Source organism: Mycetomoellerius zeteki, unplaced genomic scaffold, assembly GCF_001594055.1.
Source record: "Mycetomoellerius zeteki isolate Tzet28-1 unplaced genomic scaffold, Tzet1.0 scaffold517, whole genome shotgun sequence".
Classification (NCBI taxonomy): Eukaryota; Metazoa; Arthropoda; class Insecta; order Hymenoptera; family Formicidae; genus Mycetomoellerius; species Mycetomoellerius zeteki.
Genome location: NW_017257520.1, coordinates 313,276 through 331,519, shown reverse-complemented (window position 1 = coordinate 331,519; position 18,244 = coordinate 313,276). Strand labels below are relative to the sequence as shown.

The 18,244-nt window shown below is 36.1% G+C and overlaps 1 protein-coding gene across 1 annotated transcript in view; it reads left to right on the top strand.

Moving 5' to 3' along the window:
- The window catches only part of LOC108727653 (fibroblast growth factor receptor homolog 1), a 53,631-nt gene extending 39,133 nt beyond the window's left edge, over positions 1 to 14,498 (top strand). The window contains 10 exon segments of the mRNA XM_018455841.1: positions 7,670 to 7,966; positions 7,969 to 8,010; positions 8,913 to 9,302; positions 9,450 to 9,634; positions 10,970 to 11,105; positions 11,225 to 11,710; positions 12,297 to 12,795; positions 13,159 to 13,299; positions 13,393 to 13,498; positions 13,589 to 14,498. Of these exon segments, the coding sequence (XP_018311343.1) occupies positions 7,670 to 7,966; positions 7,969 to 8,010; positions 8,913 to 9,302; positions 9,450 to 9,634; positions 10,970 to 11,105; positions 11,225 to 11,710; positions 12,297 to 12,795; positions 13,159 to 13,299; positions 13,393 to 13,498; positions 13,589 to 13,693 (2,387 nt within the window). The 3' untranslated portion in view covers positions 13,694 to 14,498.
- The last annotated feature ends 3,746 nt before the right edge of the window (positions 14,499 to 18,244 follow it).

Sequence of the window (18,244 nt, the reverse complement as noted above, 5' to 3'; positions counted from 1 at the left end):
CCGCTATTACCGAATCGCCGGCAACGATACTCTCCCGGGCGATGGCGGATACGAAACGCCATTTTCTCGGACTAAATCCAAAGGCGGGAGGGGGGCACCGCCGCCGCGAGAGCGGCGAGAGCGATGAGAACCACTGCCAATCTTTTGTCTATTAAATGTATTCAACAGCGTAATAGCGGCTGATATTACCAATTGGACAATGAAAGAGATGGCAGCGCGATTTATGGTAGAAGGGGCAGAAAGGAGGGCGGGGGTTGGATGAACGAGTGATAGCCGGAGGAGAGAGGGTGAACCGAGAAGGAGATTTCGCCAAGAGATCTCGACCGGTCTTGCCAGTTGATCGAGCGTCACTCCGATTTTCCGCTGGACCTGTGCCCGCATTCATGCTCGTTCCTTCGTTCAGGGCTGCTTCGGAAATGTCACTCGGGTGCCTCCATGTATAATCTCATCCTTGTTTACATTGAGAACAACAAGGATAAACGATACATGGAGGGTAATAAGGCCTGTTCTTTTTCGCTGAATTATTGCACCAGTTCATCTTTCTTCCTTTTCTTTCCAGGAGAAAAGAAGAGGAAGAAAGATGAACTAGTGCAAAAGTTCAGCCAAAAAGAACAGGCCTAATGTTTTCAAACACAGCCTAGAAGATCCTCGGAAAATCGATGCTGGAGAAGCTCGCCGACTCTCTGTCCTCCTGTCAACGATTCAATCTCAAACGGAGCATGAAAGAAAGCTCGGCTCGTTAAGATAACGAGCGCGCTTAGACGACGCGCTCCCTCTCGATTTCTCCCGAGAAGGATGATCCGTTTTGAGGTGTAATTATGCGGGTAGATACGTGCGTACCTGACTAGATAGTTTCAGACTGTCGACCCGTCAAGAAAAATTCCGATGTTTCTATCTGCTCTCTGTCTCCCGGTCCATGAATCTCCTTTTTACCCCCACGTTCGCTCCATTATGAAAGGACTGCTTCCAGGGCGAAACGGAATCTTAATTAGATTGTCGGGGCCAGTCTCACGTTGGCAGGTCTCTATCCTAGTGGCCTGCGGTACTTTGTGATATCTTAATGCGAATGGACGATGCGTTAAAACGTATACAACATGATTCTTCTCGATCTTGCGCGACTCATCCCGCTCACTCGGGTCGTTTTTTACCTTGAATTATCATATATCGAGTCGGTTGTCGAAAGAAGACGTCCATCTCTGACGAACGCTCGTTTTGTCTTCCTCTGGACAGAGGAAGATCCAAATAAAACCCGACGATTTTAGCCGTCAGACACGCGCTATAGAAACAAGGTAATTGGACGATTCTTGTTCCTACCGTAAAATATCGTTAACTTGTCAACGACGGAAAAAAACATGGCCGTCCATTAAGGAATCGTCGTGAAACACATTTCAATCAAGAAAAACTTTGTACGCGCCGACGGATTTCCACGAAGAAACGAAGAAACGACATCGTCACGGGATAGGTGAACACCCTGATGAATAAAAAGAATCTTGTGTAATGAAGAAAAAACGGTCGGCGTTTTAACGTTTCCGTACTCCGTTCGCACAAGATGGAATTATCGTGTCTAGAGTTTCTCCTTTTTGTCGAATCATCATCTCGCGTAAGATCGACCGCTAACATCGGCGGCATGAAAAGATCTCTCTCCTTCTTCCTCGTCTACGAATGAAGACGCTAAAAGCCGAACGCGTGGGACGATCGTAATCCGACACCGCGGGGCACTTCTTCGAGATCGAGAGACCTTCTCTCGCCTGTCGATTTTTCTTTATTTCCTCTCTCTCTCTCTCTCTCTCTCTCTCTCTCTCTCGACAGCCAGTGCAGCCACTTCTAGAGAATAGGACTCGTTTCGTTCGCGAAGTAAAATGATATAGGCTCCGACACCTCGTCCGACACTAACCGGCAGTCGTGATTTCTATCATCGTTTAGAATTCGCGCCGATTTTACGTTGCCGATTAATCACACCGAGTGATCCATATAATCCGGCGTGTTTAGCTTCTGCTAAGTTTTCAACGTTGTTTGATTTTGCGAACCGTTTGTTTGCTCGCGATGTATCGCGTCGAGTCGTTTTCTTCACGGACTCGTTTACGGTCTGAAAAAATTCGTCGAAAAATCTCCAATATTTATCTTGCTAATTTTGAGAAAAGCTCTGCGAAGCTCTCATTCCGTTCTGTCCACACTGAAAAAAATGTTCTGGTTATATTAACAAGAGTTACGAACAAAATGCATTTATACTAAAATTCTAGTAATTAAATTTTTGATTACTTTGATTAGAATTTTCGATAGATTAATTATATTATACACACGAAGAATGATTTTGCTAAAGTATCTAAAAATTTAGCTTAATCTAAAAACAATTTTGTTGGATTATTAAAATAATTACGTAGGAATCTCAAGTATGATGAGCTATGCTGCAAAAAGTCTTGACATTTTAGCGAGTTTAACGTTTTACATAATTATTTTGATGTGCTACAAAATTATTTTCACATTTATCTCTAGTTAAATTTTTAGCACAGAACACTTTTCCGTGTAGATAAGTGTCTGATTTGCATCTTTATGGTTGAATCTATCAGAATTTCAATTAATGCAATCAGACTATTTTTCCAGTGCATATTTAACGCGAAGATTATCCCAGCAGTGTTCGCTCAGCGACTGACTCGTTTCTGTGAAAGCAAAGAAACAATGAGCAATTAAAAGAACATAAATCACTGTTCACGCATGGAATCCCTACGATCAGCTTATATCTCGACGAATTCTGGCTATTTCATCCCGAAATAGCCAGAAGTGAGAGATCTGTTTCGTCTGAAACGAGCGAACGATGCAAAACGATTTAGTCATGCAAGACGATCGTAGAAAAACTCCGAACGTAAAAGTCAAGCTAATATAGAGATCCAGTGCTCCTTTTGAGTTTCTGTAACCTGGTGTGGATTAATTTGTGCGTTCACGCAAATCGTGGACCAGTCTAGTCATGTGCAAACATTTTTGGCACGATTCGTCGGGAGCGATGTAATCCATCTTACTAGCCGACCTCGTCTTGTCTGTCTGAACGAGGCAATCGTATCGCCATCACCACTCACAAACACATGTTCAATGCTCTCCGAAACGTTCACGAATGAAGACGCAAGGAGTCGATCGGCAAAACGGTCTTTTCCGTACGCAGACCGATTTATCGTAACTTGTCCGATTGGTTTTTCGAATCGTATTGGACGTGTTTAAATAAGACGTAACGCAGCGAATGCGTCTTTTCGTATCCGATAACACGACTGGTTTTATATCTGATGGTTGGAAAAAGCCCATGGTATCTGTAGCAAAACATTATTTATCCCGTATTGGAGTGATTTTATTCCTAGTCGCGTGCACGCAAGGAAACGCAGTTATTTATGAAGCCATCCGGCACTCGAAAAACCGGTAACCGAGCCTCCGTTTGCGCGGAAACTTTGATAGCGATTTACGAGCGGCACGTGCTACAACAGAGAGATGCACCGAAACTACCGAGAGCATCCTGACTGAAAAAGAAAAGAGAGAAGAAAGTCTAAGAAAGCCTGTGGCTACGTTTACACCGTGCATTTAGGCCGCGACCTATACAATAGATGTCCTTGTTTATCCTGTATATTAAACAAACACATCTATCGTATAGGTCGCGGACTAAGCGCACGGTGTAAACGTAGCCTATGTGAAAAGATCGGGTTTGTGTTATTGAAAGATTATACAGTGCTCTTCACGAAGACGTAATGCGCGAGGAAACGACCAAGGAACGTTTTAAAAAACGAACGCACGGGATAGAGAGATCGTTTTTCTAACGGTGCCGTTACAACTATCATTATCCACGCAACAACGAAGGGAAAGCGCTGTATATATCGGAGACAGTGCGATGTGTCGGGGTAAAAATGCTTGCATTTCAGCCGCGACACGGGTAAATAAACGGTTGCTGACGTTGATAAACCAGGAGTTTCCGTCGTCTTACGCGACGTTAATGGCTAATGGTTCTCGAACAAGATGCACTCGATATTAAAATCAAAATAGAATTAATTATATCATTACATATTGACCGTTATTCATTGTTACTGAAGAAGGCCAAAAGTGTTAGCCGAAACGTTGATTACGTTAAATGTATTCGCGTAATTTTTGTGTAATTATTTTTAGTAAGAATAATATTAATTTAAAGAAATTTGCACACTAATTACTGCGGTGACTACTATTAGGACTCTCCAGTTCTTTTCACTTTTACATCAAATATCTGGATATTTGATACAGTATACAAGAAGAATGTATTAATTAGATATAAGTTAAACACATTAAAATATTATACGCTAATAATAACTTTTCTTTATATTACTAGTTTTATTTTAAATATTGAAAGCCAAAAATTATTTTTCTTTTTGTGTGAAAATAAGTCTTGTTTATGGTTAAAATTTTTTCATTTTCTGACAAAATTAATTTGTTCCTTTGTATGCTGGGAACTCTTTATTTACATCGCAAATAGCCATATTTTTGGATGCTGCGCGCAAAGGCGACGAGGCAAACAAAACTCTCGCCGACTCGTCGAGGAATTTGTTGAAAGAATTGCAAGCACGTTGAATTCGCCAGGACTCTTTTTCTTCTTTGGAAAAAATTCTTTTATGCGACACGTAATCTACCTGCGTTCTTCGTCACGCACGCAACTAAATTCGTACAAATATCCAAAACGTGCTGCGACCGAAAGCTTGTGACAAGGAAAGATGGGAGGTATAAAGAGAGAACAACATCGGCAAAAGTGACGCGAAGCTCTTGAAACGTTTAAGGCTATTCCTGGCGTCTGGCGTCGAGGCAGATGGCCGGTTGCGTACCGAAAGGAATCGATCTCCAGTTTAACTATCGGTCGGAGTCACAAACCGGAGTGGTTTAACGCAAATCGGAATGTTCGAACAACAAAAAATAATTTAGCTATAAGCAAAACAAAAATCATGATAACATCAAAATGGTGTTAAATAAATCCAAAATCATTAGTCAATCAAAAGTCACTTTTTGATCAGTCATGATTCATTTTACATAAACCATTTTTTCCACCTGATTGCAAATAATCGATTTTTGAAATTTTATTATGTAAAAATACGTATTCAAGGATTATTTATTTTCATGTCATCATTTTGACGCTATTATGACCTGTTGTTTTGCTATGTATCTAAGAAATCTAATCGATCCAATTTCAAAGACGGAGAAAATGTTTGATTGAATTAATGGAATTCTGATGGAAAATGAATAAAAAATCACCCCTCCAAAAATTTTTTTATAAGAACGAATTAATTTTGGGAGTACTCACGCAGAAAAAATGTCTAGTTGAATTAATTTAAATTCTAATGAAAAATGTACGATCCAGAATTTTGGTTAAGTCTACTAGATTTCTGATTAAATCTATTAAATATTGGTTATTTCAATTAGAATTGTAAATTCATTTTAATTAGAATTCTGGATCGTTCCTTTTCCACGAGAATTCTAGTTAATTAAACCAAAAATTTTTTTCTATGCACGGATTACGTCTCGGTGCGCGTTCCATGCATAGTGACCTTCGCGCACCGGATTACAGCCACGTGCCCCGCATCTGTTGCTGTCTTCCGAAAAAGAGCGAAGCGAAAGCGTCCACGACAACGAGCGACAATATAAACTCGATCGATTTCCGTCGAGAGTTCTTCGCAGGGCACAACGAATCGTTTGTGCCTTGAGGATGAGCTCGGCGCGAGGATGTTTAAAGATTCGCGAAAAGAACGAGACCCTCCGCGTGAGTCTCTTGATTGAATTAAATCCCCTGTCTTCCTGGCGCGTCTGGAATAACTCGGGAAGCAGATTGAAACAGAAGGGAGAAAAATCTCACCAATTATCGCTACGATCGAAACGAGATTGATGCGAATCAATGCGATCTTGTATTAATTCTTAACTGACGTCGTAAAGAAATGTTATGTTTCTAATATGGATCCATTGGATCCTTATTTTTGAAAAGCCAATAATAAAATGAAACTCATTTTAATCTTGAAAACATTTTTATTATATCTTTTTGATATTTAGACTCTCATTTACCTATTTTTAATCAAAATTATAATAATACGATTTATTAATAAAAACTGAAAATTAGTATCGCATTGATCCTTATTTAAAACATGTTAATAGACTTTGATAGACGTTGAAAAATTTGATACAATGGACGATGGCAGTTGAGGGTTAATAATCGAAATTTCAATATTGCGCTATCTTAGAACTCTGTCCCGTAACGATGATGAAGACGCGCTTCGTAGTGCTATTAGCAATCGTAATCACAGGACGATTCACCGAGGAAGAGATGAGACAGTGAGAGAAGTTCGCGGGGGGGATAGCTCTAAAAATAGTGTACGACGCATTCCGGGGTCGGAGGGAAAGGCTCCAGATGGAACCTCGGAAGGGACAGTGTCGCGATTCACTTCTGGCTGCCTTCCAAATGGCGACACTCCGAGGTCCGGCCGGTCGGCCTCATGAATGAGTCGCGCAGGAAAATGAGTTTCCTTGATCAGACCGACGCGAATATCGCGGGATAGGCAGACCGGACAGACTCGAGCCAAGCCTCGTGTCTCATTTTGCTATCTTTTGCTCTTTCTCTCTCGTTAGACGCGGAACATCCCTGTCTGACTTCCGCAAATTCTCGCGACACGACGGCGATTATTATAGATCGTCGCGTCGAGGAGCCGAATTGATGTGATAGACGATGCAACAGAAAATGAGCAAATATATTGATGATCAAGTTAAATTATAAGATGCGACTTAACATCCACATTTAATGAATATTTTTAGTAATGACCCTCTTGATTATAAGATGTAGTAGCATCATTTATATAATATGCTTACCAGCCTTAATGTACCTACTAAATTGATTATCAATTTAATAATAGAATATTATGATATTTCAAACTAAATGTTATTAGATATTATATTACTAGACTTATTTATTATATTAAAATTATTTTATTCATCACTGAGAGAAAAATTTTTTATATTTGTGACTAATTATTACTGCCATAATGTTAATAATAATAACTATATGTCTAGTTCTATCAACAAATACATATAATTGGTAAATGACTTAATTATAGCTATTATTACTATAAAAATGCAATTATTATAATATAATTTTTCTCTTAGCGACTCTGTGATTGATTTTCGAAGAAAGTTTCCAAAACTTTTGGAATCGCTCAAGTTATCAACGGATAAAAAAACCTCCTTTCTTTGACAATGGCTAGAGATAATAAATAAATATGTTGAGTTAAATGAGAATTACAATGTAATGTTAAGGACAATAGATGAAATAAAAGAATTTTAGCATAGGTTCCTTAGAACTTTAAAAACATTCCACATATTTACTATTTTCATTTGAACAACGCTGTAACGAATCGAGTTTTATTTTTCTTGCGTAGGAGGTAGAGACACCAATTGACTTTAGAGGCTCGTTCAATAACCATTCAAAACTACAATCTGAAGAATAAATCGCGAGTTTCGCTTCGCGGAAATCGCATACAAAGAAAGGCGGAATAACTTACCGTTCTCTTTGCCTTATCGTTAACATCGCGTCACGCTGTACATTGCGATGTACCCGAGGGATACAGATTGGACGTGTATTCGTTGGCATGGTATATTCAAACGACGCATAATAAAATGCAGAATGTTTACGTTGCAGATGCAATTAATCCTGACGTTGTGGTATCCGTGGGCGAGAAGCTCAATCTGCGTTGCCAGCAAAACTTTAACTTCGAGACGACGTGGTATAAGGACGATGAAGCCTTCCATAAATCGACCAGCAGAATCCGTATAAACAAGCAGTCTTTGAAGTTCAAATTCGTTGAGATGGAGGACACTGGCGTCTACAGCTGTAGATTGAAGTCGAACGAAACCATCGAATGGAGAAACGTGACCGTACGCATCGAGAACCTGCAGAACGACGGCTTCCAGAACGAAGGCGAAGACAAGAGCGCGATGTATCGGAAGACGGGGATAACGATCTCGAGATGGAAACCAGAAGTGAGTTATCCGACAACTCTCACTCACAAATCTTAATTAATCTGTGAATAATCACTTGGGATGATTTTTATATCCCAGCGGCAAGAAAATAAAGCACAGTCACACTCAGTCACACTGAAGGAAAAGATTGACTGAATATGGCATTTTTAATTGGTTGCAGCAGCTAATTTTGGGTTGCGTTAGTCTATCGAAATCCTATACTGATAAATCAAAAATTGGCTGCTGCAACTAAAAATTGGACGTTGCAGCCAATTAAAAATGCGCTACGCCATATTTTACCATCTAATTCGCTGCAGCAGCCAATCTTTTTTTTCAGTGCACAATAGTTTTTTTATTGCTCGAGAATCCATACCGATTTTTTTTATTTCTCTTACATTTGTTTAGACAATGTTTAGTAAATCTATATTAAAAGAAAAGTGTTGGATATTTATAATTATAATTGCATGATATAATGATAAGGAACTCCATTTTTATAATTACTACTGCTGTAATGTTAATAATAACTTAATAACAATCATATTTATAGTTTTATATAAAAAAATAAGTAGTTGATACACTGAAAATAATTAGAAATTATAGAGTCGAAACATTTTTCTCTCAGTATATAATAATTTCTAATTTTAATAAATTATAGATCAATCAATATTATACGACATATAATTGATAACAGTAACTTTTAATTGAAGTGTAAAAATAACCCTAAGTAATCATTTACATAAAACTAAATAATTAAAATAAACAAAAATGAACTCCTGACAAATCGAATTAAAAACAAATATATTCACCCTAAGTAATCATTTACACAAAACTAAATAACTGTTCCTGGATTAAACATGGCATTAACTATCAAATTGAATCATGATATCAAATACGTGCGCTGTACGCAATAATCTCTTTCGCAGACTTGCCCGAGACACGATCGTTGCACTTGGACAGCGAAAAGTTGGACGTGGACCTGGACGAGAAGAGCGAGAGCTACGCGGAGGACGATCACAACCACAAGGTTCCGGAGAGTCCACCTTCCTTTAACAAGACCGACGAGATGCACACATTGGTAGTGAAGCCCGCTGGAAGCATGATGCGATTAAAATGCCCGAGCGTGGGCAATCCTAGGCCAAACATCACGTGGTTGAAGAACAACGAGGAACCAAAGCGGGATATTGGTTCTGTGAGCAAAACCAAATGGACCCTGAGATTGGAGGATCTCGTTACCAAGGATAGCGGCAATTACACGTGCATCGTGTGCAATTATCTGGGATGCATCAACTATACCTTCAAGGTCGACATTATCGGTGAGTAGATGCTATGATTTTCCATGGACTCCGCTTGTAAGTTTGGTCGCTTTCTTGCCCATAAAATAATTTTGCGTCACGTCCTCGTTGTTACGTGAACACACGACTCGTCGTACGCGAACTGAAGATCTACTAACGAAACCACAGAGCGTTTCCCGCATAAGCCGTACATCAACGTGGACTTCCCGAAGAACGTGACCGCTCTGGTCAACAGTACCGCGATCTTCAGATGCCCCATTGTCTCCGATCTTGAACCGTTTATACAGTGGATTAAAGTCGCCAAAAACCCTGATGATCAAGAGGACTCATCACCCAATGGGACTGTGCTACAGGTACATCCACCATTTATTGCGATGATGGTGGTGAAGGGTCCTGGGTCCTGACTTTTTGTTTACATCTTAATATTTTTTTCTCTAAAAATTTCGTTTCGTTAATTAATGTAATGGTTCGTTAATATGCTAACTATCAATGGTGTAGGGTGAACTAATTATTTATTCTCAAATTTTTTTCAAAATATCAAATGCCACAACATTTTTACAGGTTTGGACGAAGAAGACTTTCTGTCCTAATCGTGATTAACAAAACTTGATTATTTCATTTTGCAGCACACGTCGCTTAGGAAATATCTTCACGGTTATGGGTTTTCTTATTATTCTTAGGTTCTTATTATTCTTATAATTTTTTACTTTTTACTTTATTTTATTCTAGTCTATTTCATAGAAGTCAAAACAGGACACTGACACCATAAACAAAGAATTAAACGAGATGTTTAATGAATATTATAAATACAGTATATTATATGATTTCTTTTATTTTATATGTAAATAATAAATTTATCTACATTTGACAATTTAGCAAATAGACCTGGTTCGTTTGTTTTTTCTATATTACAAACCGTTATTTTCACTTTTTTATTTTTATATTTATTAAGTGTAAAAATAATAACATTTCAGGTGACTTGGATACACAACCGAATTTTCTATTTCTATATTTTTTGCTGCACCTTCTCTATGTGTCTGATTCTAGCTAAATATTAGTTTAAACGGTGGTTGGGTTTCTTTTTCTCTGTAGAGACTGTACCACATCGACCGATCCTGACAATCGCACCACGAAATACCACGGTACTTATAGGAGGCAACACTAGTATGATCTGCCGGGTTTTATCCGATGCACATCGTCATCTCGAATGGTATCACGGTTATCATACTTCTCTCGACACCGTCAACATGACCAATCAAAGCTTACGGGTGGAGGTCAAGGTGGGCGCCGCTTGCATGCAAACTTACAATCTTTTCTTTTAATCGCTTTCAATCGCTTCATCGCTTTGAAATCTTACAAATGTCCCTAATTAAATGTCTCCATTCTGTCTTAACGTTTATCAAAGAAGCAAAGGAAAATGAGTTAGGATTATTTTTTAACTTGAAATGAAAAAGTTTCGAGATGTACAAATTATGTATCATATAAAGGGCTACTTAAGTAGAATCGATTGATGCATCGCCATAGAGTATTTTCGTTCTTTTCGGGAGAGATTTTTTTATTTTAACCGAAAAATAGACATTACTCAACATTCTTTTTTAAATGTGTGCTTATGTATTAGTATAAATCTTGTATGATCTATCCGATAAATTCTATCGGGCACACGATTAATGGCCTTTCATTCAATATAGGTAGGAACGAACGCCGAAGACCCGGAAGAGCTAAAGTTATATAACGTTACTGAAAAGGACGAGGGATGGTACACATGTATTGCCCAGAACACTTTAGGAGAAACATTTAGCAGCGCTTATCTACGTGTAGTCGAAAGTGAGTATATAATTTAATTTTACTTGAAGTCATTGAGTATTTTCATTCATACGAACAAAGTATTTTAAAATGAAATGCAAATGCTAAATAAGCTACATCAATGTTGTAAAATTTTTCAGCGCTGGACGAACAGAAAGTACCGTTAGCTGCGAAGCCGCATATCTTGATAAACATTCTGGCGGCAATTCTGTGCGTGTTCTTCGCCGTGGGTGTCGTCGTTGTGATATACATTTTCCATCGATTGAAACGCGAGAAGATGAAGAAGTTGCTTGCGATAGAAACAGCGCGTGCGGCGGTCGTGACGCAATGGACCAAGAAGGTAATCGTGGAGAAGCAGAAATTGGTGAACGCGCAGAACGAGGAGGAACTGTTGATGCCGGTAGTAAAGATCGAGAAACAAAAGTCCACCGTTGTCACCGATGACAATACTACCGACAACGTGTTCGAGTACGAGATACCGTTGGACAACGGTTGGGAAGTATCGAGGGAATATCTCACGCTTGGCAATACACTGGGCGAAGGAGCCTTCGGCAAGGTTGTCAGGGCTGAGATAAACATCGGTAAATCCGGAATACCCAACGTCGTAGCGGTAAAAATGTTGAAAGGTGAGCAAATAAAAACATGCAACCACGATACCTGGAAGATATACCTACTTGTATATATGTATATATAAATATTTTATCTATATATATATATAGACATGTATAAGATATATGTATATATATATATGTATATATCTTATATTCTGTACACGTCTATAATACATAGATGAAAAATTTGTGTTAAATCAACATGTTCCAAAAAATTCACAGATTTTTGTATTAATTTAACACAAGATGAATATGCTAGGAAATAACAGAATTATGTAAAATTAGCACAAAAAAAGTAACACTGACACAATTTGTTTACAAATTGTGAAAGCGTATTCCTTTAATAAAATTAACATTTATAATGTGTTAAATTAACACATTTTATTCATTTCGTTTTAGAATTTACGTTTTAAAAAACGTAAATTATTATATTATTTGTTCACTTATAAATTATGTTATTTTAACACTAAAAAAATGTTAAATATTAATTTAACGTAAGATATTCACATAACACTCGGATATATTAAAAATTTAACACAATAATTTTAACAGGTTTCAACACAAATACAAAATGTTTTCTACTGTATATTTTTGTTCTCAGAGGGCCACACAGATACGGACATGGTAGATTTAGTTTCGGAGATGGAAGTGATGAAGATAATTGGCAAGCACGTGAACATCATCAATCTGCTGGGTGCCTGTTCTCAGAACGGTCCTTTATACGTCATAGTGGAGTTCGCTCCTCACGGCAATCTACGAGACTTCCTCCGAGAGCACAGGCCCTCTTTGGGATACGAACCGGCTATCGGACAGGAGTTGAAGGAGCGGAAGACCCTCACGCAAAAAGATCTGGTCTCGTTCGCGTACCAAGTGGCGCGTGGGATGGAGTACCTGTCTAGTAAGAGGTGTATACATAGGGATTTAGCGGCTAGAAACGTCCTCGTCAGCGATGAATATGTGTTGAAGATCGCTGACTTTGGTCTCGCCAGAGATCTTCATTCCAACGATTACTATAGGAAGAAAACAGATGGACGGTTGCCGGTGAAATGGATGGCCCCAGAGGCTCTCTTTCATCGTGTTTACACCACTCAATCCGACGTGTGAGTATCCAGGGATAATAATTCTTTCATTTAATAGAAAAAAATTTATTTAATTATTCCGGCTTACGTCACATTTTTTTCATGTTTTTTAAATCTCTTAACACTTGTCTTACCGAACGATTATTGACCATTTCTACTTTATACACTATATATAGATTGATATTATATTTTTGTATAAAAAGGATAAGTTTCTAAAATGTTTGGACTTTTTAATAATTATGTCCTTTACACTGATAAAATATTTGGTTTTTCATCACGTTTTTAACTTTCACTTTTTAGCAATTTATTCGCTTGGTCTTTTTAACGAATATAGGAAACGTTGGTACTTCTAGTGTTAACATATTTTATTGTGATTTCTTCTAGATGGTCGTACGGGATCCTGTTGTGGGAAATCATGACCCTGGGTGGCACGCCTTACCCATCCGTTCCGTCGGTGGAGAAATTATTCCAACTGCTTAGAACGGGTCATCGAATGGAGAAACCGCCCTGCTGCTCGATCGAAATGTAAGGCATGCCTTTATGAGCGATGTGACTACATAATGCATTCTCGATATACGATTCATCTTTATATATTTTATCTCGATTTCTTACTTATAGATACATGCTCATGAGAGACTGTTGGAGTTATCATCCTAGTGAACGACCGACATTTGTCGAACTGGTTGAGGATCTCGACAGAATATTAACGATAACAGCGAACGAAGTGAGTCGTGGTATTCATATGATGATAAATAAGCAGGAGAATTTTTGTAGTAGTAGCAGTCCTGGTTTATACATACTTTTTCGACGTTAGGAATATCTGGATCTCGGCCTGCCCCAGTTGGATACGCCTCCGTCCAGCCAAGAATCCAGCGAGACAGAAGAGGAAGGCGAAGAAAAATTTCCATATCTACTATGAGTCGTATACTCGCGAAGAATATCACTTAAATCTTGTGTAGACGAGGTACTTGAGATAACTCAGACTCGTCAACTCGCAAACATAATAAACTCAGCGAAAGCGAACGAAACGGACACGATAGGAAATAAACAGAATAGAAATTTTAGCGAGAGATCACGCGGATAATAGACTGAAACAAGCGAACACGCCAAATAAAATAAATCAGTATTGAACTGTATAGGATTAAGGAGAATGCGTTAATCGTCGTAAAAAGAAATAGTGTATGTCATACATCAAGTAATCGCGCATCGACAAAACATTCTATGATTGTTGCTACTGTTTCTCACAAATTGACATACGCTAGGTTTAGGAAACTTCGATTAAGGCAAAAAAAGAGGACGAGCGACGAGCAGAAAACTGGAAGGACACTATCTTTTGCTACGGCCTTAAATACAAGAAGCGGATTTGTGTATAGCGCTTATACAGATCTTACAAGTATTTATAGATGTAATAATTGTGCCATGAATCAGTGCCTTGCGGACACATATCGGACGACAATAAATGAAGGGATAAGTTATCACGATGATGATATTCGTCTATGTGTTGGTAGATCACATAAATATTAAACGGTCAACGAATATCAAACAAAATCATGATATTGTGTTTTGTAACTAGTCAACTGTGGAAATTGTATGTTTTCTTGTATTATAGTAGCTGATAGATTTTTAGCGTTTTCACGCGGCTAACATTAACGAATGACGAACCGTAGATTTTGTATGTGGCGAACAAGTTCTGTAATAATATTTTGTAAAAAAAAAGAAAAGAAGACTTGGACACACAACCCATATAGTACAGAGCAATCTAGCAACATTGTAGCAACGTTACTACAACATTAGTCGAATGTTGCAATGTTGAATAGAATGTACTGTGAGGTAAGAGATTAGAAGCGAGAAAAAACGATAATTTCGAGAAAAAAGTCCAATCCATCGCTATAAGTCTTGTAGTTGTATCAGTATCAATCGCGATACGTGTATAAATGGGAGAAAGGCGCTTAGAGATAGATAATTTATTTCTTGTATATCAATGTGTCTCAAGTATACCCAGTAAGCAAACCGTCCGAAATATAGCAGTAAAAAATTCATTTAGAAATTGCTAGCAAATTGGCATTACTTGTTACTCATTATATAAGTGCATATTTTACAGACATAATTTGGCAGTAGATTGGCGGCAAAAACAAAAAGCAAAATTTAGATTCTGCTGTTGTTTCGTAGCTAATATATTAAAACAGTGCAGTGACCGTATGATTTCAATCAATCAATCTGCCACAGTATTTTATTGATAAATATTGCTATACTTCTGCCAGCATTCTACCAACAGCATTGTAAATGCCAGATGTTGCACCAAATTTCTTCTTCTTTTTGTTGAGAAATTTGTAACGGATAATTTGTAGAATCTGTTTTTAAGAGTTGACTGCTGGGTATATATATATGTGTACATTTCTTCAGGATCTTTCTTTTTTCTTACGTAATTTTAAAATACATTTCACTTGAGCGACCCTTTTGTAAAAAGTGACAACAATCGATTTACGTATTAGAAAGTAACTTTTTAATTTTTGTGACTTGTACATATAGGCGTTTATTTAAAGATTATTTGTTATTTGAAAGTAGAGAATAAACACAGGTAAATTAGTATTTACCTGAGATTTTACATAGATTTTATCTATAAACCATGTAAAGGAATCACGATACGAGTTTCATCTCGAATAAATCGATCGAACTGTCAAAATAAAGTAACCCTTCGTACCTTCATTACTTCCTGAGTTTTCCCGCCAAAAAAGCATTGAACAGCCTTTTGATATTCACGTGTTGCGCGTTATAATATTTATTTTCCCTATAATTAATCTAAAAATAATAATTAATTCAAAAATATAAATGAAAACAGGATAAACATAAGCAGTTTTCATTATTGTAATATATAAAATTCGCAGACAGATCCTACAATTTAAAATTGTATAGATAAAGAAAAAATTACATATTTGCTACAAAATAAAATTGCACAAAGAGCAGCTAGAAGTCATAAGTACTAATCATAAGTAAATGAAGTAAGTTAACAAATTATACAAACTATGCAAATAGTCAAATACACTCCCCCAAAAAATTAGGAAATCACTTAAGGCTCCGAATAGTCACAACAGCTAGACGTTGAATGGTGACGTCAGAAGCGAGAAATGAAACGTTAACTTTGTTACGTCAGTTACGTGCCATTTGCAAGTACAAACAATTTGGACAAAATGATGAGATCGTTTTAAAACAATTGTAAAAATGAACGAAAGCTATTATGATGAAATAAGTGCAATAGAATTTGTAAATGCTATAGTATGTTGAAATGATAAGCTGGATACACCATATTAATAAAAATTACAAATGAACTTTGAGGATAGTAAGAATAATGTGGAATAAGATAATCATATAAAAAAGTTTATTATAATTAAAAGATATTTATTTTACGCTATAATAATATGAAATACTACTAATACAAGTATCTGAAATACGAGAACATAATAAGATTATTAACAATATGAGATAATTAATAATATAATACAATTGACACACAAAAACGAACAAAATTGCTCGTTATTGGAGACAAAACAGGAAAAATAAAAAACTAACATTATATTTTTGCATCAATTTAATAGTTATTCAAATTAAATTAAGAATCACTTATAAACTCAAAATGACGTATATGACTATTAATTTCTGAACATCGTGTTTATATCTTGTAAAGAACTTTTGAAAATTGTAATTCAGTTAAAGAGAGTATGGTCTCATTTCGTCTCATTTTCTCTAAATGATCGGACAACTAAAACAAAAAATTTAGATGTTTACATCTAACAAATAGTTTATTATCATCATTCCATACAGATAGAAATTGCACATTACCGTGCAAGAATTGATCGCTTTTCAAAAAGTGCAAAATAAAATGCAAGCTTACAGACATACACGAAAAAATATAGTGCAAGCTTGCAGAAATACATATATATGTGTATTATATTGCATACACTAGTCATTAGTAAGCTTTCTAAGAAAAAAACTGATAAATAAGTATAGAATTTGGATTAGCTTTACTTACCTTCCTAAGATCAGTTTCAGAATATATATGATTAATAATATTACCTAGTGCTGTTAGTATGTTGATTTCTCTGTAAAACCAATTCACACAATTACAATTTCATTTTATAATTAATTATTGTTAAATGTATTATATCCATATATTTATTTATTTAAAAAATGTTCTTACTTAGGTTTCATATTCTTTAAGCTTTTCTAAGATCCGCTCAAGGGTGTGATATTGGTCAGCAAGTTTAGTACTAATTGAATGAAAAATGTGTATATAAGTCCGAGTGTAAGACTCAATTTCTTGTCTTTTGCCTTGTATGAACTGTTCCATAAATGATAAACTACTATTTACATTTAAACCAGAACAAACTAAGTACGGTAACAACTCTCTGTTGTTTGATTGAGAGTTTTTAAATCATCTTTCTATTAAATTGAACCACATAAAATGACCAACTGATAAATCTTTACAGTATGTCCACTGTTTCCACCCTGGTAAAAGTCTAGAATTAAAAAAAAAACAAAAACACGTTAAAAAGAAATACTTATTAGGTTTTATGTTAATGGAAGTTTGTCAAGATTCGAAACGTAAAAATTATAATTATGAAACAATCGTCTATTTAGAAAAATATTGTAGTAATTTCGCGAATTAAATTATTTCGATGCTCAATTCAGCGAAATTACTACAGTGGTTTAATTGTGTTTAGTCCGGAAATATTTCGGTACACAGTTCGTTATACTACAATTGAGGGGATGGACGGAATAAAGGCACAATTCTACTTCGGCCCTTTTTCTAGCAATTAGCTTTTTCATGTAATATTGATCGTAATAGAAAAGTATTGTAACATGTAACTTCTTAAAGGCATTACATAAATTCATTCGATACTGTACTCATTTGTGTATAATAAAAAAGTAGCAAGTTATTTTAATTTTTATTAATATCAAGATTTTACAATTAGGCCTTTATTCCACCCATCTCCTTAATTGTGGTATATATGTCAAGTACATACATATCATATTTAGTAATTCAAGATTGAATTATTTAAAGCATTTTAAGATCTAGCTTCGACCATATAGGACTCTTATTTATCGGTTAAATCTTATTGATTTAAATTTATTTCGATATTAAATGTGTCTCGTTAAATATCTAATTTTTAAATTTATTTTGAAAGAATAATGAATTTTACCTGTTTCCGATAAAGCGCAATTATTGTTTATTATTTTATTTATTCTTTTCAATTATAAATGAAAATGGATTTTCAATTATATGAAAATATATAGTTATATATAAATTTCGAAGTTATGAATGGTATAACCCTATAAGCGCATAATATTATTTAATATTAAATAATATTTTAGGCATATTCTTCAGAATATTAAATATAACATTTTAATAATATTTTACTAAAATTATATAATATTAAATAATATTCCTGAAATATTAATGGATGGTTATATG